The sequence below is a fragment of the Lissotriton vulgaris genome, chromosome 5 (assembly GCF_964263255.1).
Source record: "Lissotriton vulgaris chromosome 5, aLisVul1.2, whole genome shotgun sequence".
NCBI lineage: Eukaryota > Metazoa > Chordata > Amphibia > Caudata > Salamandridae > Lissotriton > Lissotriton vulgaris.
The window spans coordinates 410,097,494-410,120,470 of record NC_141693.1 but is presented as its reverse complement, the minus strand read 5'-3'; the positions used below and the strand labels follow the sequence as shown (position 1 = coordinate 410,120,470).

The 22,977-nt window shown below is 45.3% G+C and overlaps 1 protein-coding gene across 3 annotated transcripts in view; it reads left to right on the top strand.

Moving 5' to 3' along the window:
• RTKN2 (rhotekin 2) overlaps positions 1-22,977 on the top strand; it is a 307,712-nt gene that overhangs the window by 5,500 nt on the left and 279,235 nt on the right. For all 3 annotated transcript variants that reach the window (XM_086920081.1, XM_086920082.1, XM_086920084.1), the window contains exon 2: positions 10,758-10,957. In XM_086920081.1, coding sequence (XP_086776207.1) covers positions 10,758-10,957 — 200 coding nt within the window. The remainder of the gene's footprint in view (positions 1-10,757; positions 10,958-22,977) is intronic.

Sequence of the window (22,977 nt, the reverse complement as noted above, 5' to 3'; positions counted from 1 at the left end):
TGTGGTAGGATGCACATAGGACGTTTTTATTTTTTTATTTTCTAAACTTCAAGCTTCTTGTGTTTTTCCTCAGTACACTTGTTACACATCAGACACCCATATGGCCACCTGTAGCAAACAGAGAGCCAGTGTAGGTGTCTGCTTCCCCTGTCATCTTTGGCCTGCCTATTTTTCAGAAGAAGGTGGATAGTGACAACTGTGCCAAACCACCCTGCGCTCACAAAGGAGGGTGGAAGTGGCAGGGAGAGCTGACTGCTTCCCTTGCAGCATTTTCGTAATAATAAGCATGTTGCCGGGTTTAGCAGTCACGGTTCTCTGAATATCACCATTTTATGGCCTAAGGATGGTAGCAGATGCCCTGTAACCGTGTCAATATTGACCAGACCCATGAGGATGTTGGAAGCTACTCTGGGTCTCTTTGGCCTGCACCATTTGGCAGACTAAGGAGGCCCAGCAAAGGTGACAGTAACCTTCGTGCATAGCATGCAGTTGTAAAGAGGGAAGCAGGCTAACTGTAGATGTCCCAGGTCGCCTCCACCCTTCTGAAAAGGCCAGGAAATGTTAGTTGGATCAGCTAACTGCTGCCTTAGCACACTGTTCGCATTTGTAAATAATATATTGTAAGCAGATTACAAGGCGTGCTGTGCAAGGCCTGTAATGACCTCCAACAAATGAGTGTGAAAGAGACCAGGACAGTGACAGTTGACCTGCCATAATGTTTGCTATGGTGAACTAGGCAATATGAAAAATCTTCAATACACCAAAAGTGCTTGAGTGTACTAAAGACCGAGAGTAGAAATGTTACGTAGATGTCCTAACCTGTCTCATCAAAAATACTTGAGAGATTCCACCCTAACCCACAACTAATCGTGACATGCTTCATCATCGGCGACCCCCACGCTGGAGTAAGATAGGACTACTCCAGTAAACTCAACCAAAAATGGGAGTTCTTTTCTATTCTTGCCTTACCGGAAAGTCGCAGGGCTCCAAATCACAGAATAAAAATACTTAAGGGTATACGCAAAGAGCATCTTTTTATTTGAAGGTACCCATGGTAAGTGATCAAACCAAAACACTTGGTCTAAAGGTGAAAAGTAGTGATTCACCTAATCACTTTTAATTACCAACATGTTTCAAACAAGTTAAATGGCTATTCTGGTCTACAATCTTATTCAGGATAAGAGAACTCTCTGTTTAATCGGTCATACTAGGCATGCGATAAGTATATATATATGAGGCATAAGGTTCTCGCATCTGCCTGCTAGACTTAGTTAGTCAACTCTAATATGGGATATACTAGAGCATCGTGGTTCACATAGAGGTCCACTATGCAGCAGCCGCTGGCCTGGTCTCTACCAGCCGTCACCATTGCTGCTGCTGCTGGTAGGATTTAGGGCTGGTTTGCATATTGCAGCCCTTTTTGCCGCTTAGAGAGCAGCATGCTTTCCCAATCCTGCCGCTCATCGTCAAACAGCATCTTTTGACGCTGGTGGCCAAGTTGGATTGGGCACCTGTGAAGGCCTATTTCTGTTGCATTCACTGTGTCTGGAGTCACATTGGCGACCAGCGGTGATTGAGAGTTTTTGACTGCGTTTTAGTGGGCAGCGATTCACTTGCATGCGGTGACTGGCACACCTGCTTCCTGAGTATTTATTGATTTGGCATTAAGCACCGATTGGTGCACATCTTGTTTTGTCAAACATTTTTTTTTATTGCAGCCTGCACATATGGTGACAGGCATACTTTTTTTTTTTTTTTTAAAATCAAGAGAAGGCGGTTTATATACATTTTTATTGGCACAATTACAGATTGTTGTTCCCATCTTGTAGATTTAGAGAGTGAAGTTGGGGCGAAGACTCCTTTTTCTTCTTTCTTGTAATTGATGCACTATTGCCAGCTAATCTCTATATGGTCAATGCGCTGCATTTTGCCCAACCGCCTCCCATTCTACTGCATCTCGGCAAACCAGAAATTGTGGTGCTAGTGGGTAACATTTCTGAAAACTATTTGGTAGCTATCGGAGTGGTTGAATATTCACCATAACTGAAAGTGGCTATCTTAACCATTTGCATATGGTTGCAGCGCACCATGTTTTTGAAAATCTTACATCTGTTTCTCCACCACAGGGAAGCTCTGGTAGTAGGGAAGAGTGGAATTGCTTTTAAGAGGCCTTGATGCGCATGAGCAAGCAGTATGTGGGGGAGCCGAGACTGATGCTTGAAAGCAATAACTTTTTTATGCGAGAGCAAAGTGCTAATGAAAGTGTGGAAGAGTACATTGTGGCGTTGAGGGTGCTGGCTTCGACGTGCGAGTTGTTGGAAACTTTGTTCATAGTGAATACTCAGTCAATGCTCTGAGTTTTGGGATAAGTTGACACTGTCACTTTGGTAAATTTGGGAAACAACCTTTTTAAAAGGGAAACTCCTTCTGTTTCAGGTGTGGGTCTAAGATACACTTTAGTCATAGTGTTAACTGCCCCGTTATTGATAAAAGATTCAAGCCATGTAAGAAAACTAATCAATTTGAAGGGGTGTGTAGACCAAGCAAGTGATCCACCTGAGTTAATAGCATTGAAGTGGGGGATTTGATTCACGCATGTCCTGAAAAGCTGGATAATGTCATACCCTCTGTTAAACGTAATGCTGTATTTGATAAAGTGGTGACTGGGACTTGGGACACCATTGTAATTGGTGGAGTTGTGATCGCAGTCATGGCTGACTCTGGATCGCCAATTACTATTTTGTCTGCAGAAATGTTTCTGGCCAGGTGGAATGGTAATGTCAAACAAGAGCTGATGGATGTTTAATCCCAAATCGTCTGGCGAGTCTGATATAGACATGCTGGGGTATTTCATATCCACTTTGGAGTGTTTGGGTAGGTGCACTGTTACAAAAATGCATGTAGCTACCAAAGGACTGAACATCATCGGATGGCTAGATTTGGCCAGGTTGAGTTTATTCTTCGTGTCGGGATCTGAGCATCCTATAGCTGAAGGGGAGTTACCAGCAAATTATCAGTAAGAAGGTCCTCAGGGTGTGTGTGTGTGTGTGTGTGTGTGCGCTTTGAACACCGAATTCACCTTGAGTCTAATGCACAACCTGTGGTGCATAAGGGCGTCCTCTTCCTCGGAGTGCCCGAAATGTGCTAAAATCTGTACTTAAGGAATTGTGTGCTTAATGGGACCATAGTGTCCTGTGACTCTTTGAAGTAGGTTTCTCCCATTGTTGTGTCAAGGAAAAAATCTGGAGGGGTCAGGCTTTGCGCTGACTTCCGGTTCTTGAACAAGAACATATCGATTTATTGTCATCCTCTGCCCAAGATTCGACTTACTTGCGAGGTTGGGGGGAGATAAATTGTTTTCCATTAGAGATCTGCGCTTGGCATGTCACCTGATATAGCTCATGGCCTAGTCACAAGAACTAACCACTTTTTACACCCCGTTTGGGGTGTTTAAATACCTCAAATTGCATTTTGGGCTAGCTTCTGCTGCCAGCGTCTTTCAAAAGCTTATGGACAACTTGTTGGAAGATAACCCCGTGGTGTGGGCTCACCAGGATGACATTTTGATTTATGCTGATAGTTGGGAAGCACACAACATTACTTTGCACATGGTATTGACATTTTTAGCTAAAGCACCCATGGCCATTTGGAAGGACAGATGCAAGAATGGTGCACTACAGCATGACTATTTAGGTCATGCGGTCTCAGCAGATGGCTTCAAGCCTAAGTCCTTGATGAACAAAGCTATTCGTGAGGCAGCTCCACCCAGTGATGGGGATGCTTTGTGGTCATTTTAGGATTGACAGAATACTATGCCCAGTTTGTGCACGGGTCCCTACCCGGATGGTTTTAAATCTTTCATCCACTTTGATGCGAGTATAACAGGGCTGGTAGCACTCCTGGGGCAGTTGTTGTCAGGAAAAGAACACACTGTAACTTTCATATCCAGGTTGTTAAGATGGAAACCTATAACTGCACGATAGAGCGTTAGGCTCTTGCTTGTGTGTGGGCTTATCAGCAAGTTCCGAACTTGCCTTTTTTGGGGATGTGAATTTGAAGTTTTTACGGACCATAATCTACAAGAGTACAATTTTAGTATCAAACATGTGCCAGGTCAGAAAAACTTCAGGGCTGATTATCTATCATGGTGGCCCAGCTGCCGACTGTGATGGCTGCGTAGCATCGGAGCACCACCGTCTTCTTTACAATCCTTGCCATTTAATATACTTTTTTTGCCATCCTGGGCCAGAAATGTCTGTGCAGACAGCCGCTGCAATGAAGAACACCCTGCCATGTGCAAACCGGCAAGACCGAGGCAGACACCCTCCGAAGAGCCGGCGTGAAAACCGGGCCTCCCTGCGACCCGACTTGGCTCTGTTGCGGCAGGGCTAGCCTGCACTAGAGGCACAGATCTCCCTGAGATGGGCTGCCCAATCGACCTATCGCCCACCAAGTGCCAGAGAGAACCAGTGGGGAAAACGCGGCCAGCGCCAGAAATGGCAGCAGGAAAACAGTCATGATCATGGAGGCTGACTCCGGTGGCCGCCCTTGAGACCTGGTGACAACTGCAGGAAAGATGGCCCAAGGTTGGCGGCACCCAGAGCGGCAACAATTGGAAACAAGGTAAAGGCAGCCATGCATTGCCTGGAGGCCCGCAGTGACTGGGACTGCGGGTGAGCCTTGGGGTCGGCCATCGGGCTGAGCTGGGCTGGCCCAGTGCCGAGTGCCTCCTGCCTCTCCCCGCCTCGCCCCCACCCCTACATGCGCTGCACCACCAGGGGGGATTCTACTGGCCCTGGATCTGCGGAAGTGACAGCCTGAGACGCCCAGCCTGGAAATTGAAGAGCCTGGGGGATCACAGCGCAGTTAGGCCGACATAGGTCTAGATGTCCTGCCTGCCTACATCGTACAGGAGCCTTGTTCATTGGGGGTGAATCTGAGGAGCAGAACCTACAGGGGACTGGCCTGCATAGAATTCCCCTAGAATTGACTTCTAAACAACTCTCCCCCAGTTGCTCCTGCCCAGAGGGAGCAACTACTTGTACTGCTCCATCCTGGCAGGAGCAGTATTTTGACCTGTTTCCCTGCCCGCATCAGTGCGGGTAGGGAAACGGATCTCAAGTCTGCTCCCAACTAGCAAGAGCATTTTTAAAGCACCTGCCTGCTGGGAGCAGACTGTGTGTCTTACTCCTCTCTAGTGGGAGTTTTAAAAATGCTCCCACCAGGTGGGAGCAAGCAAAAGTTTCCCTGCCCACGCTGATGCTGGCAGGTTAACTACGGTGTCCATGGGGTGGCCTCCCAGGGACACAGTATGTAAGCCAGTCCCGAGGGGAGGGGTTTCTTGGGGCATTAAGGGCTCAGGCCATTTTTTTTTTGTAAAGTGTCGTCCCTGGGGGGATGGGGTTCCTAGAGCCGTTTAAAAGCTTTAGTGACAATGGGGGGAGCACGCAGCACCGTAACTTAAAAAAATACTGTGGGCCTCGGGAGGGATTGGGTCCCCGGGCTGAAACCGGCTCGGGGTGCATGCTCCCTTCCCTTCAATATTCTTAAGACCCTGGGGGATGGGGTCGTTTGAGCCGAAAACATCCTGGGGAGGGTGTCCTGTTCCCCCTTTCCCAAAAAATAAGCTTGCGTCATCACCCGGGGCCCTGGCCCACCCTGGGGAGGTTTTTAAAAAAGAAGCATGGGAGCCCGGGGTGCTTCTGCCTTTTTTTATTTTTATTTTGCCTCCGGTTCACAGATCCTCTGAATTTCCAGAAAATTTAAATGTATGCTTTGGGCCCCCGACGGGGGACCCGGCCACCAGGGTTGTAGGGAAAAGCCTCATTGCTTTTAAAAAAAAAAGTATTTTTATTTGTTTACTCATTGTTTATTTTATTTTTTTCTCTCGGATTCTGGACTGAGTCCTGCGTCCTAAGATGTCTGTCACCACTTTCAGGTTGAGGTGGTGGCAGTCAGACGGTCTCAGTTTGAGGTTTATCCGCTTCGGGGTGATATGCACATTTTAGTTTTTACCTTTAATTTCCCCAAAACTACTTTTTGGAGTTACACAAAAACCACTCTTTCTGGGCCAAGTTATTGCTTTCTGCCAAATTTGACATAAATCCATTTAGCGGTTTGGGCTGTAGCATTGTCTAAAGTTCCTTTATAGGGAGGGTGCTAGAGACTGTAGTGCAGCTCTGCCGGCCGTGAGCCAATAATCCATTAAAAATACTGCTGTCTGGCTATGTAGGAAAGACTATTGCTGAGATGGGGGCTGTTGAGGCGCTTTAGATGGTTTTGCTGGTGAGTTATAACAAGCGACTCTAAAGCTGCCATGCCTCTGAGATGCGGTCCAAGATGAGAGGCCACGAGAGTCAAAATGGAGCCCATGTGAGTGGTTTGAGCCCCAGAAACGGCACGTTGCCGACATGGAACCAACTAGACACCAGCTAGCTCCGAGGGCTCTTGACGCTGAGCTCCCATGAACTGCTGGAGCCCTTGTGGCTGCCCCGAAAAGAAGATGGAGTTGGGACTTGCTGCGCAGTCTAGTGCAGCCCTGACGAGAGAATCATGCACCCTTGCTGTTGACTTCAGGATGGACCATGCGCTGTGTTGCATGTTACGTCAACAAACGGCGAGGCCTTATGGTGAGGGAGGTAGATCTGGGAGAAATGTAGCGGCTAATTTTCGACCGAACTGAGGACCAAAGAGCATAGTAAAATTCAGGTTCAGGAATATTGGGAACTTTTTCTGACTTCTATGGGTCTCGTTATGCCTCCCGTAAGACAGTTGAGGCAACAGAGATGACTGCATATCTCGACTGAATTGCCCTTTCATGGCTTTCGACAGGGCAAAGAATACCTGTCACAATTCACAGAGACAGAGGACATGCGAGAAGCTATGCGGTCCATACCTAACGGGAAATTACCAGGCTCAGACCGGCCAACTAGAACATTTGTTAAAGCATATGCTGACCTGATCGCACCTCACCTTAAAGCTATGCATGAGAAGGCCTATTCTAAGCAGACCCTTCCACTGACACACCGGGAGGCCCTGATAATAGCACTCCTGAAACCAGACAAACAGCCTGAGATATATGATTAGTACCGTCCCCTCTCACTTATCAACACAGATGCTAAGATCCTAGCAAAGATTTTAGCTAACCGCTCAAGTCTATACTGCCAAACGTAATCCCACCAGACCAGTCAGGCTTTATCCGAACACGCTCCACCACAGACCATTTCCACACTATATTTGCGCTTCAACATCGACTGAATCTAGAGCTCGAGGCAGCAGCTGTACTATTTCATGGCTCCAAAGCCTTCGACTCCATGGAATGGAGCTACATGCTCACCATACTAGGGTGCATGGGAATGGCAGACTATTTTATACAATGGGTGAGACTGCTGTACACAGACCCAGTGGCGAGAGTAGGCATCAAAGGGCACACGTTGGCACAGCTGCATATACACCGGGGTACAAGACCAGGATGCCCCTCTCCCCAATCCTTTTTACAATTGCCCTAGAGCTGCTTTCCTGCGTGATCAGACAGCGACATGCAGGAGCAGCACCTGGTTCCGACAACATCCCTTAGGCATATTGCTATATGCAGATGATATGGTCATCTATGTGCGACACCCCACAGTGCATCTAGTACGAATTCCTAGGGACTATATCAGATTTGAGAGACATTCTGGCCTCAACATAAACTGGGGAAAATTGATGGTACTCCCACTGACCATCTGTACAAAAGCGCATAACTTATAATACCTTTTGGAATGGAGCACGGACCCGGTTAAGTATCTGGGGGTGTAATGCACAGGGACCCTGAGGTTTGATATGCGAAAACTATAGCCCAGCAATAGTGAAGCTAGAGGATCAGCTAGAGAGATGGATCAAGATGTCACTCTCCCTAGCTAGCTGGGTGGCTATAATGAAAATGATAATATTGCCAAAATTCCACTACTTATTTAGTAATATTACTATAGTGCTCCCTAAATGGTTCTTTAAAACACTCCACACCCACTGATAAAGCTAGCATGGCTAGGTAAGCAACCCAGAATAGAATGGGATACAATTTTCCCTGCCATAAACGTAGGGAGGCTTCAATGCACCTGACTTCTATATTCCTTATGTGCCCAAGCACAATTTGCACACTACTGGTTTCAACCTCCTGCCTATATTCCTTATTTAGCCATTAAAGCAGAGGATGCCCATCCTGCCGAGAAACCTTCTGCCACACACACACGCAAGGACATACCAAGCACAGAAATAAACACGATAAATTGCATAACAGCAGCATGGTACTCTATAGGTGCTAGAGCCTGCAACTTCCTTTGTACGCCCCTGCATTCTCACTAGGCCACCATCCAGCCCTATCGGTAATGAGGAGGAGGGGACCCCCGCCTTTCCTAAACGAGTGGGCATTGCTACACTGAGAGGCAAATAACAAGAGTGAAAAATGTTAGACTCCAATGATGTGACATTTATAAGCAACGAGACACCATTATTTGCATAGTTCGGCTCTCAGGGCCCTATACCCATCTTTTCCGGGAGCTCCCCCCACCCTGAGATCCTTGCAGACTGATCACTATCCCTACGCGCAGACATAGTCACAAAACATACACAATGCTACACAAGAAGATAGCCTGCCTCGTACGACCAAAGCGCTTGAGCGATGGAACAACTAAATAAATACACCCCTGACCAAGAAAGACTGGGAATTCTGCTGCATATTGACGGGGTTACTAAACCCTAATTGTAACCTACACATCATACACTTTAAGAACCTGCAGCAAATGTAATGTACGCCTGCTAGACTATATAGATATGGACTGAGGGGGGACACACGGTGTAAGCGATGCGAGATGACTGATGCAGATTTTCTGCTCCTGGCATGGATCTGTGACCCAATTCAGGCATTCTGGCAAAAATTGAAACATGATTTGTACTCCATGACCACAGACTCGGTGGAGTGTTCTGTTCAGATATGTTTACTGGGCCTGGTTAAAAAGCTGAAACACCCAAAGACGAAAATATGCTGCAGTGGCACTCTTGCTGGCTAAATGCAGGATGGCCATACACTGGGGAAAAGCGTTCAATGCCCACAAGATGGCTACTGAACATGGTATACTGTAGAAACAACTTGGAGACCTATGCGGAGGAGCTGCCTACTTCATCGCATCCCAGAGATATATGGGCCCCTTTAACAGCCCACCTACTATAAAATTCTCAGTAGATTGTTATGCCCTGATGCCGATATGCACTGTATTGTGAATGTATTAAAGAAACATTACTACATATAATAACTGTTATGAAATGCTGATTGTTTTTGTTATTTTTGTAATGTTTTTTGGAAAAGATAAAAAACGATAAATATAAAGATCCTATAGAAAAATGAACAGGGAAGATGCGTTTTGAGGCACTCCTCCCCTCCCCCCCCCCCCCCCCCCCCACTCAATTTCTCTGCCTCACTTGACGGATCACCCTGAAACTTTCCATGTGCAAACTAGTCAAAAAGTAGCACTTTTTGGGGAACGTTTTGTGGAGATTCATCAAACTGGGCCAAACAATATTAGCTCCATAAAAAAATGTATTGCCAATGGAAACACGATCCTAATTTCCACTGGGTAATACATACATCATGTGTTCAGCTGAATGCACCAGTTCGCTTCGGTTTCCGAGCTGCTTTTGCATTAACAGTTAGGGCTTCCTCCCCTCTCGGACACAAATCAGGAAACTGAAGCGTATGCAGCATTGCAGGCTTCAGCTTTCAGCCTCTAGCTTTCTTGCATTTTCACTCCATGCTGACCCATTTCTTCACAGTGTGGGGTGAGGTCATTGTGGTTCCTGACCAAATCCAACGACAAGATGGGAGAGTGTGTGGCAATAGACTGGTTTACAGGTAATCTTGGGCACTGCAGTGCAGGCATAAGCCTAACCCACCTAGGTATATGTTGATCGGTGGCACTGCAGTGCATCAGAAATAGGGGGTGCACATAGGAGTCTCTGGCTCTGTAGGACCTTGCTGGGACTTCACCAGCCTTGGACAGACCTTCTAATATAGGCACAGACCGCCCTATGTGTCAACCAATCGATGGTTTTCCCGTCTCAGGGTGCTGCTCTACCCTCAAAGGTAAGCATGTTTCTTAAAGTATCCGTATTGAATATTGGGCTAGTCACCATTTGCCCAATTAAAAAAATGTAAGGATGCGGCAGAACACGCGGATGGTGGGTGGATGCTTGACACCCATAATTCTGAGCCCTTGCTGCCTAAGACCCTGGAACACTTAATGCAGCCATTTCCTTGTCACATAACTACTCAGTAGCCATTGATCATGGTAGGGCAGGCTGTACACGGTTTCCTTTTGTTTCTAATTTTGTTACACTACACTACTTCGAGTAGTTTGTAGGAGGAAGCAGGTTATGTGATAATAACCCCGTAGCCGCTATTCAAGAAAGGTCTTAATTTTCCATCTTCTTTTAATTTCACGCAGTGCAGATTTAGACATATGTTGCTTAAGTGATGTCTCTCTGCTTGTAGACTTTGCCCTATTGCTGCTATTTTAAATGACCTAAAAAGAGGGAAAAATTCCCCTTCAACCCTCTTCTCAAAAAATGAAAATATCTTAATGGGGAGAAAAAATATGATTCAAGGTAGTTATTTGTAGCAATACGCATCTTTTAATCTAAAGTTGAATAGCATTGCTTTACAGTTTAAAACCCGTTTTTCATATACAGTTAACAATATTTTTGACCTTTTTCATGACCATTAGGAGGATGGCTTTCAAGAAAAAATTGACTTTGAGCTTCGCATCAGAGAAGGAATTTGTAAACTACTTGCAGTGAGCACCCAGAAGGAGCAGGTGCTGAATGCAGTGAAGAACCTAATGACCTGCAATGCCCGCATTTTAGCCTACATGTCTGCATTGGAAAACCAAAGGCCGGACCAGATGGAGGCTCAGGCTGGGCGAAGGTCAGTGTGATGCATTTAACAATTATTGATAAAGCCAATGAGTTCGACTTTGGCTGCCAGGCTTTTGGCATTGTGATTGCTTGATTTGTGTTTGCATGGTTTTTGAACAATGTGTTGGGGATTTGTGGGTTCTTCACCTATTGTTTGCTGTTGGTGGTTGTTGATGATTTTTTGGGTCTTGCAAAACACACGTTGTCTTTGTTTGAGGCAGCGAAGGGAGCTACTTTACATGTGGATGTGCATCTTCTGAACAACGGAATGCCATTAGTCACCGTGAAGTTAGCCAGTGGCTAAAGTGGGCTGGCCGACTGCCACATGTTGTGCAATGTAGTGGTTGGAAGAAATATGAGAATGACAAGACAGACTAGTGAATGAAGAGGGCTGGCTTAAATACCCTATATGTAAGCATAATTACAAAGTGGCGGGCGCCACTGTGTAGTTATAAGTGAGTCAGAGTTTGAATAGGACAAGGGTTTCTGTTTTGCTTATGACATGGGGGCACTTTGGCGAATCTTCATGAAACTTTCCCAGAAAATTTCAACCACTTTTCCTGGAAAGATTAGGTTGGGCTGTCAAAGGGGGCAGGAAAAAAGAGTGGGGTCCCCACAGCTCAATTGACCCATGCATTTTCCATAGAAAAACAAAACGTAAAGACCGATACAGTTGAAATGGCTGAACAAAATTAAACCAGATTAGTCAGGAATTTCCATCTTTACAAAGAGAGTGCTTTTTGTGATTAGGTGTAAATTACTCAGTTTTTGCGAAATTAATGTTATAGTTGGAAATTAGCATTTAAAAAAACCTTAGAAATTCACTGAAAAAGCTATAGCTTTCAGGGACATTATAGTTAGAAATTAGCATTTAAAAAACCTTAGAAATTCACTGAAAAAAACATAGGTTTCAGGGACATTAGTTAGTTGGACATTTCACTCGTACAAAACCAGAGAGATTCGGCCGTTCTAGTTAGATCTAACTAGGACTCTCGCCCCTGCAATGCATTGCTGATGACGTCACATATTACATCAATCATGACCTGTTCAGTGACCTCATTCTACCGAGATCTCAATCTGGCTCTCCCTTACCTGATGGACAAGATGTCCTATCCACCTATGACGAGCTCTTATCGTCATGCAATACATTATTATTTCAACCCAAGCCATACCACCTTCATACTACGACTGGTAGAAACTTCTACAATCCAGCTTTACCTTAAATGCAACTGCATCCTTGAAGCTCCAAGCGAAAATACACGGGGAACTGAGTGCTGGTGGGGGGAGGGAGTGTGAAAATGTACAGAGAACGGAGTGCGGGGGTGCAAAAATGCATGGAGAACGGAATGGGGGGGTGCGAAAATGCATGAAGAACGGAGTGCGGGGGGGGCGATAATGCATGGAGAACGGAGTACAGGGGGGGTGAAAAAATGCACGGAGAACGGGGCCAGGAAATGTACACTCTGCATTTTATAATAAGGGAACATCTCAAAATTAATAGGACCCACGAAACGCACAGTTACAATATGGCATGCAGCGCAGACACGGTTGGGGTGGCAGGGGGTCTTTATCCAACTTACTCCGCTCTGGGATACTAAACGACTGGGGAGACTTAGAAACAGCAAGGGCTTTGAGCAATGGGATATCATAGGCATCTCCACGGTGGGTGACCTGTGGGCCAAAGGGAATGTAATCACGTTTGAGCAGCTACAGCAACAATATGAACTAACACCATCAGAAGTTTTCCGTTATACACAGATTAAGCATGCACTGCTTGCGGCTATACTACGGAGGTGCCTGAGGCCTCCCAATTGGAGGACAGGCTGCTAACAGACTACATGCCAAAGCGAGCTACGTCATTTGCCTACCGTAAATTAATCAATAATCTACCGGATCCCACTGCACCTCTAAGAGGTAAATGGACCTGTGATGTAGGGGACCTAGATGATACGGAGTGGCAGGAGGCACTGGCCTCGCCAAGAGAGGTGGGCATACCCTCACGGCTCCGAATAGTACAGCTTAAAATGCAGTATGGGCCGAAAACTCGTTCCGCTCGCGCAATTTGCGGATTTACCGCAATTTCGCGATCGAATCTCGCGAAATTACGGAAAAATCCGCGAGCGGGACACATTTTTTCCAGGGAGCACTTACAAGGTTACAGCAGGTGCCCAAGTTGAAGCTAATTTCTTGTAACCATTTACAAAATGGTTACAAAGAAATTAGACTTGGGCACCTGCTGTAACGCTGCAAGTGCTTCCTGAGCGGCGCCTCGTTTCCTACTTGCAACTATTCTGACCCTGCTCTGACCCTCGAAGCAGGGTCAGAGAATAGTTACAAGTATGGCACGAGGCTCCTGCCACAAAAATTAAACCTCAACAGGAAGCACTTACAGATAAATAAAGCAGGTGCTCGAGTTGAAGCTCAAATTTAGTAATGTTTTAATCAGCCCAAAACATTAGTGAGCACGGTCGAGGCTGGGCAAGTGTGCTTTAACCACATCCCTGCCGTCGGAAATTAGCTGTAATACTCGAGGGAGGTCTTTGCATCCATGATTTTCTCAAGCGCGATCTCCTAGTAGTTCCTGTGGCCAGGAGGCTGCTTTCTCCTCACCTGCTGCCCTGCTCGCTCTCTGACCCTTTACACAAGCGGCATGTGCACACGCATAGAAGCCCTGCACCACACACTAGCAGTATCGAACATTTTTCCCGCCCTTTCCCAACTATGATGGACTGCTCACTCAACGGACCTCGGCGCCTTTTGGCGCGGTGGCAAACTTACAGGCACACATGATCACTGGGGACAAATCATCTGGCCCTTTACGCAGCTGCAGTGTAGGAAAAGGTAGCACTTACTGATTAGCCAGTAGAAAGTACTCCAGTTAAGTATGGTGCAAATCGCAAGCAAATCTGCAAATTCGCAGATTTTTTTGCGAATTTGCTTACCGCAGATCTGCAAAATTCGCCCATGCTTACTTAAAATCTTACACCGAACCTACCACACTAGATACACCCTGTACAAGATGGGCAGAACACCACACCCATACTGCCTTAGAGGTTGCGGGGAGGAGGGGACCTTCTACCATACAATATGGCATTGCCCCAAGATAGCCGACTACTGGAGGAAAATAATGAGAACGGTATCACAAACAGAGGGGATGTCGCTGGTTCCGGAACCACGAAGGTGTCTGCTGAACGTATGTGAGCCAAATGACCTTACACATCAGGTGCAGACATGGGTCACACTGGGGCTAATGATGGCTAAACAAAATATAGCGCAAAAACGGGGGGGGGGGGGCGGAAGTGCCGTCACTGGCAACATGGTGTAAAGACATGGACATGGCCATGATGACTGAAAGGACAATATTTATTAATCGGGGCTGCCCACAGAAATGGAGCAAGATATGGAGAGTGTGGAATAAGTTCAGGGGGGATATATTCGAGCCGCCACCGGAGTGCAATGGAGACAGTTCAGAGGGTGAGTGACGGGAGAAGCCTAGAAAGAATGCCTGGGGAATCGCACGGGACTACAAGGACAAGTGGATATGTAATGATAATATTGCTAATGTGGGAATGTATGATGACTGTAAAATGTGACTGTGTTCAACCTGAAATGTCTGCCAAAGTTTACAATGCAAACAATAAAAAAGATTTTTAAAAAAATGCACTGAGAACGTAGTGCGGGCAGGGGGAGTGGGGTGCAAAAATGCATGGACAACTGAGTGCGGGCGGAGGGAGAAGGGTGTGAAAATGCACGGACAAAGAAGGGCGAGCAGTGTAAGTAGGGCGTGCGTAAATGCACAGACAATGGGAGTGCGGGGGAGGGGGTGAGAAAATGCATGGAGTGCGGGCGATGGCAGTAGGGTGCAAAAATGCACGGACAACAGAGTGCCGGCGGGGGGAGAAAAAGAAATAATAAACCCAGCGCGGTGTCCCTGAAGCAGGCGCCAAGCTCTGGAAAAAAATTGAAATAAAAAAACAAAAACAGAAAGCGAAATGCAAATTATGTTGGGAAGCAGCCGCCATTACCTGTGTGTGCTGTGTCCAATAGTTCTCGGAGCTGGTAATGAAAGCTCCCAAGTTCGGACACAGTAAAAGATCCAATCCTGATTGGCGGTCCCAAAAGGAGACCGTGCGGTAACAAAGCAGGACTAAGAAGCCTCATTATCAATTGGAAGCCAGCATTTACCCTGGAGGATGACGCCAGCCAATGAAAAAGATGGGCGGGGCTTGTACTCCCTTCCTAAAATATACCCTACTACAATATGCCTCTCATAGCGAGCAGCTCATGCGTGCTGCAACACTAGGCGAGACCTAAAAAGGGTGCTAGGGATGACCCTGCTTGTTATCCCCCGATCTCTATACTGGATTGGGCAGCTAAAATCACAGGGAATGTGATTTTAGATCGCCAAAGCATTTGGCTAGATGCTAGCAATGTAATATCAGATCTGTGGTATGGGTTTAGAAAAGGCATGGGGACAGCGGACCAGTGTATGAATCTACTCATGATGATTAGCAAATATACACTAGCTACAAAGGGACATATGTACATGGCATTCACGGACTTAACAACCACTTTTGATAGAGTGAATAGATCAAAATTATGGCCTACATTGTCAGAAATGGGCACAGATGTTTACCTGGTGACTACCTTGCGCTGGTCCCACCTTAATCTGACTGGCTCCACTAGATATAATGAAAAGGGCTCCCTTACTAAATCGTGAGAGGTTAAACGGGGCGTTAGGCAGGGATGAATTTTGGCCTTGGTCCTATTTACCCTATACATTAATAACCTGGTGGCTGCACTGTCCAGTGCCAGTAAGGACACTCCCAGAGTAGGCTCTAAATCCATTCCTGCTCTTTTATATGCTGGTGATACAGTTTTACTTGCAATGACACCTTTAGGGTTGAAATGTCTTGTAAATGATTTTATTGATTTTATGGTTTCTCTTTACCTTTCTGTTAATTTCTCGAAATCCCATATGTTTTCTGATAATACAAAATGTGATAAGCGTACGCGTATATGTAAAGGCGGGGAACTGACCAATCTTGCAATGTTTCCTTATTTTGGTATTCTATTTGATGAAAAGGGGTCATGGGTGGCACAGCGAACACTTAAGTAAAAAATACCCTATCTAGAGCAGCAGGAGCAACAATGGATTTTGCAAGAAGACTGGGGAGTAAACCATTCTGAGCATTATTGAAGCTCTATCATGAGAAATGCGCCCCAATGGCAACCTATGGCAGTGAGGTCTGGGGCTAGAAGTAGGTTGATGATTTGCAAGGGGCGGAAAATCAATATCTATGGAAACTCTCCGCTGTACCCCCATTACCTCCTCCTTTATGGTGCATGAAGAAGTAGTGCAGGGATATATTTCTGATTGTATAGTTGCGGCACCCATGATGTGGTGGTTAAAAACCTGGTCTAGCACCTCATCTGGCTTAAATCTAATTTATTTGAGAAGATTGTATGAGGCTAGATAGGGCCACAGATATTCCCTTGTTAGGTTATATTTCTCAGCAGTTAGCGAATTTAGGGCGCCCTGAACTTTTTGGGCTTCCCAGACAATTGCATCATGGAGAGCTGAAGGATATTAAGTCACTTTATAACTAGGAGTATGGAAAGGGAAAGCAGTGAATTTACTAAACCCACGGTCAGACAATATAATATTAAGCCCATGGATTTTAGATCAACCCTTCTGGTTATTCATAAACAGCATCATTGTTTAAAAAAAAAACTAGATTCTGGTTAAATTATATTCATTGGTATCTTACGGTCCCCGAGGGTTTTTCTAAGTCAGTGACCCTAAAGCCTTGCAGTTGTGATGTTTTCTCAGAAAAAGACTTACTGCATACTGTGGTTTTTATAATGTTCTCCGGAAAAATATATCGTACCACTTTTTAAAAACTGCCATTTTGCCCAAGTGAGATCTGCTTTGATATATATGCAAATGCTGTCCTCTTCCTGGATATGTTATGGGGTTGCAAGCTTTTTAGCAGGGACTGTACGTCGAAGGAAAAACTTAGACTAGCCACCGAATTGGGATGATAAATGTAATTTCGTTGGAAGTATCGTTTTTAATTTTGCGTTAGTTCTGTAAAAACGCACTTTATGCAGGTCTGTGCCGGTACTTTTATAAACTGCAATATTTGCACAACCGAGACCTGCTTTGATAGATCTGTGAATGCTGGCCTCACATTCGATGTGATATGAAGTTGTGAGTTTCTTAGCAGCGGCCTCGTGCAGAAGGAAAACTTTTATTAGCTACCATACGGGGATTAGTAATGCAATCTTTTAGGAAGTACTGTTTTTAATTTTGTGTTGATATTGTAAAAAATGCATTTTATCTAGGATTTTGCTGGCACTGCAGTCTTGCCATAATAAATAAAATACATTTAAGGGCAAATAAATTGTTTTATAGCATCTGTACATGAAGTATCATATTTACCCCCTAGTATCATGTACTGCATAGTTTTATTCGTTTTTCTGTTATGTACAATTGTGCTTTTATGGCCATTTTATGGCTAAATAGTTTTTATTGACTTGAATTTCCTTTAATCAGGATTAGTTTGCATTTTAGAGGATTATTTCTATGTCTACTGTGACGTCACATATATGTATTGCCCCCTTTGGTTTTCTTATGCAAACTTGACAAAGGCAGCCTCGTCTGAAACGCCTTGTTTTGCCAAATAAAACACTTGTTGACAGAATTGGTGTGCCACTTCCTTTTACTTGTGATGGGATTTCCTTGATATTATGTGGCTTCTGCCACCACTGCTGGTACAGGCACATGAAGGCAGGCATACAGTGTTTTGGCAGTTTTAAATATACTGTAGAATATAAAGTTATTCCAAAGTAGAGCTTTTTTAGTGTACTTTTCAAACTCATATTTTTGTAGTGAGTTTCCAGAATAATAGTCTTGTACACTATTTTCCGTTTCCATGAAGACAGCAGAAGTCGCAATGATGTTGATAATAGCTGATACTGCGTGCTTTACAACCACTCTGAAAAACATATGTAGAGGTATTGTGAGCAAGTTTGGGTACAGCTGTTTCCTATTCTAGTATTGCAAGTTCCGTAGTTAGTGGCATTGTCGGTCATTGTTTAATGAAAGTTGCAGAGCAAGTTTCAAGGGAACAAAGATAAGGTGCACAATATTTTGGAACACTGTATCCTTCAATGTTGAACAAACCAAACCACTAATACATAGGATTTTTTGTCCTACTCGGCTATGGCGGATATTATCCCTTACCCACTCAAGACGTCTTATGGAGTATTATGAGTAGGGGTCTCTGAGAAAAGCACGACTGACTTACTTGAGTATCTAGCGTTAAATTAGTGCCTTACCAAACCGTTGGGCGCCATGTAGTGAATTTCCTATATCCCTTATAGGCTCTGCGCATTGAAATAATATACACTATAGTTTTGACATAGGACTGAGGTCAGTATGTCTCTATCGAGGTATAATAAACTTAATCACTTGTGTGTGTCAGCTAACTCTGAGGTCACTAGAAACTTCTCGAATGAACAAGAAGGGATTCTTTTCTGACAACCGCAAAAACATGACCACTTTCTTTCCCTTAGAATCGGAACAATCTCCGAATCGTGGAAACAATAGATAACCGTTTTACTCAGTCAATCGTGCATGCTTCGTTTCTACAGAGTTGCATAGAAATAGAGAGACGGGCGTTTCAATAAAATGGTTTATTGAACAGTCTTATTTCTCATGCAAGAGATATGAAATGCTACAATCGTAAGACAGAATGAAAAGTATAATATGTACAGCGTTAGCAGTAAGATAAAATAATACTGCAGTAGCATGGTCTGTAGCTATGACATATATATAAAATTACAAACATAAATAAAACAGGCTAAAATACTCCACTGGTGCTTCTAAAATAATCCTACCCCAGTTTACTTAGCCTAAGTGTAGTACGAGGGAAGAAGGAGGTGCTGTTTAGCTATCTGGGCTCGACAAATCTAAAAAATTGTACTAGTCCTGCAGGTCTAGTAACTTGGAAAATACCGACCCAACTGCAACCTTCTTGACCTCTGTCTCTGAAAACGGAGCAAAAGTGACAAGTTAACAAGATTTAAAGGCATCTTTATTGCTCAGTCCCTTTGTGAGCAATAAAAATGCCTTTAAATCTTGTTATATTGTCACTTTTGCTCCGTTTTCAAAGACAGATGAAAAAAGCTAGTTTGTCTTCCTACTCGCCAGAAAGGGCGAGTAGGACCTAAAAATAGCTCTTCCTCATCCATACTCCCTCGCAAATGTGAGCGGGCGAGTGGATTTGTCGAGCCCTGGCTATAGTCTAGTTTAGTTTAAGTTTAGTTTGCCAAGAGTTGCCAAAAGTCTCTCTAGGTTCTAGTCTGCTCCATATCTTAGAATGAGAGGTTGGAATCTCTTTTCCGGGACTCTATCTCTAACGCCCCGCAAGGGGAGTCAGAAACACTGAGCTGGATTCTCTGCGAGGAGGATGACCGCATTTGGTCAGAGCGTCAGTTGGGGACTTTACTTCCTTCAGAACTTGCAGTGGCGAACCGCGTCGTGCAAGTAGGTAGCCGAACTGCACCGTGGTTTGCCATGGCAAGTGAAGGTATATTTATACCTTGAAGGTGTTTAGGAATGTCAGTATTGACGTACAAGTCTGACATAAGAACGTCATGAATGAACCCCTAAGGAATAGATGTTCATGTATAATAATGAGTTCTTGGAGAAATCAGTATACAGGCAAGCGGAAGTCCTAAAGGCAAAAGAATCTGTTTTTTTCACAGGAAGGGTTGCAAGGGATGGACCATAGGAAGGGTTGCATGGGATGAATTGTAGATGTGATCAGAGGAGGTTGGCGATGGGAGGGGAGTTATGAGTGTAACGTCAATTGCTGTCTAGTAAAATTTCTAGGCTGTGATACGTCTGTTGTGTATGCCGTAATAGTTGATATATACAATCAATCGTCTGATGGAGATGTTTATTCATGTAGATGTGAATGTGAATGTAAATGCAATAATATTAATAAAAATAAATAATTAAAAAAAAGAATCTGGTTTTCCAAGAACTTGTTGTGGCGAAGATGAACAGATGTAGTTGGCCATACCTGTATTTGGTTTGCATGAGCAATGCCTAAATAAGGGCTGGATTTCTATGCCTAAATAAGGGCAATGTGAATTTACCTATCTGAGGGCATGAATCGGGAAAGCTATATACGGTATCTAAATCAACACACAACACACCATTGAGAGCTTGAGGCGGATTGCTTTTAAGCAAGAGGAGGGGGGTGACACTGGGTTTCACAAACTCTACTTGGAAGATGCACTGCTTTATACAGAGGCCAGAAACCTCAAGGAGGGGGCCACCAGGAGTTTGGTGGTGCCTCAGAAGTACAGAGAGTTTATCCTGACTTTGGGTCATGATATCCCCTTGGCAGGACATTTGGGACAGATAAAGACATGGAATCGATTAATGAACCATTTCTACTGGCCCCATATGTCTGAAAAGGTAAAGGAGTTTTGCAGCTCCTGTGCCAGTGGCAAGGCAGGGGGCAAGACAAAGGCTCCCCTTATACCACTGCCAGTGGTTGGGGTTCCTTTTGAAAGGGTGGGGATGGACATTGTTGGTCCTCTGGACCCACCTGCTGCATCAGGGAATAGGTATATCTTAGTGGTAGTTGACCATGCTACTAGATACCCTGAAGCCATACCTCTTAGAACCATTGATGCTCCTGCGGTGGCTAGAGCACTGCTTGGTGTGTTCACCAGAGTGAGGTTTCCAAAAGAGGTGGTGTCCGATAGGGGCACAAACTTCCTGTCCAGCTATCTGACTGCTATGTGGGATGAGTGTGATGTTAACTACAAGTTCACCACCCCCTATCACCCACAAGCAAATGGTCTTGTTTAGAGATTCAACAAAACCCTGAAGGGCATGATAAATGGGTCGTCGGAGAAACTCAGGAGGCGATGGGATGTTTTCCTCCCTAGCTTACTGTTTGCCTACAGGGAGGTGCCACAGAAAGGGGTTGGTTTCAGTCCCTTTGAGTTGTTGTTTGGACACCCTGTGAGGGGGCCATTGAGCCTGCTAAGAGAGTCTTTAGAGAATGCTCTTAAAGAAGCGAAGGACCGTGTGCTTAATTATGTGCTAGGCCTGAGATCTAGAAAGGCAGAGTACATGTACAAGGCAAACGGAAGGCCAGCCAGGAGCTCATATAGCACGGTATGATCAAAAGGCTACTATGCCTGAGTATACTCCTGGACAGTTGGTGTAGGTGTTGGAGCCTGTGGCTCCCAGGACCCTCTATGACAAGTGGAGTGGGCCCTATCCAATCTTGGAAAAGAAGGGTGAGGTTACCTGTTTGGTTGACCTTGGCACCCCCAGGAGCCCTCATAGGATCCTGCATGTGAATAGATTGAACCCTCACCATGACCGGGCAGACATGACCTTGTTACTGGTCACTGATGAGGGTGTGGAGGAGGAAACTGAGCCTGTGCCCAATCTCCTCTCCACTAATGTGCAAGATGGGTTAGTGGAGGGAGTAGTACTCTCCCAAATTGACAGACCAGCAGCACAGAGACTGTAAGCAGGTGCTGCAGCAGTTTGCTGGCCTGTTCTCTTAGACACCAGACATCACTGAGTGGTGAGTGCACCACATTGACACTGGTGACAGTCTACCTGTCAAAAACAAACCGTACAGGTTGACTGGCCATGTCGGAGCCAGCATTGAGGCTGAGGTTGCTAAGATGCTGGTACTGGTGGTAATTGAACCGTCTGAGAGCCCATGGGCCAGTACAGTGGTGCTGGTACCTAATCCTCAGGGGAACCCAAGGAGTTAAGGTTCTGTGTGGACTACAGAGGATTGAATGCAGTCACAAAGACTGACACTCACCCTATACCTAGAGCTGATGAGCTCATTGATAGGTTCGTGGCTGCTAAGTACCTGAGTACTTTGGATTTGACTTCAAGTTAGTGGCAGATTGCCCTCACTGATGGAGCAAAAGAGAGCTCATCATTCTCCACACCAGAGGGACATTATCAGTTCAAGGTAATGCCCTTTGGATTAATGAATGCACCTGCCACCTTCTAAGGTTGGTTAACAGGGTCTTGTCTGGGTTGAAACAGTTCAGTGCAGTTTACCTGGATGATATAGCTGTTTACAGTTCTATCTGGGGGGGATCACTTAAACCACCTAAGGGAAGTGCTCCAGGCCATGCAGCAAGCAGGCCTGACTATTAAGGCAAGCATGTGCCAAATAGGGCAGAGTTCTGTGGTGTACCTGGGCCACCTGGTAGGTGAGGCAATGTACAGCCTCTCCAAGCTAAAATCCAAACTATTTTGTATTGGACCGCTCCTGTTACCCAGCCTTAGGTCAGGGCATTCCTTGGAATGACAGGGTACTAGAGAAGGTTTGTTCAAAATTATGGGACCATTGTGGGGCACGTAATAGAACTGACTTCTAAAAAGAGGCCCACAAAATTGATTTGGACCCCACAGTGTCAGAAGGGTTTTGACACTCTGAAAGCTGCTATGTGTTCAGCACCAGTGTTACTGGCCCCTGACTACACAAAAGTATTTGTAGTTCAGACAGATGCTTCAGAGCAAGGGATTGGGGCAGTGTTGCAACAGCTAAATGAAGGGGGCCTTGATCAGCCAGTTGCCTTTATTAACAGGAGGCTTATTCCCAGAGAGTAGAGGTGGAGTGCCATTGAGAGAGAGGCTTTTGCTGTGGTGTAGAGCCTGAAAAAGTTGAGACCATATTTGTTTGGGACTCTCGTGTGCAAACTGACCACAGGCCTCTCAGATGGCTCATGCAGATGAGGGGAGAACCCCACGCTGTTAAGGTGGTCCATTTCCCTACAGGGAATGGACTTTATAGTGGAACACAGACCTGGGGTTGCCCATGCCAATGCAGATGGACTTTTCAGGTTTTACCACTAAACTGATGAGGACCACCGGGGTGTAGGTTAGTAACCCATCACCTTTCATGGGGGGGAAGGGGGGGGGGGGCGCTATGTTGCAAAGTCATCCTGTGCCCTGGGCCC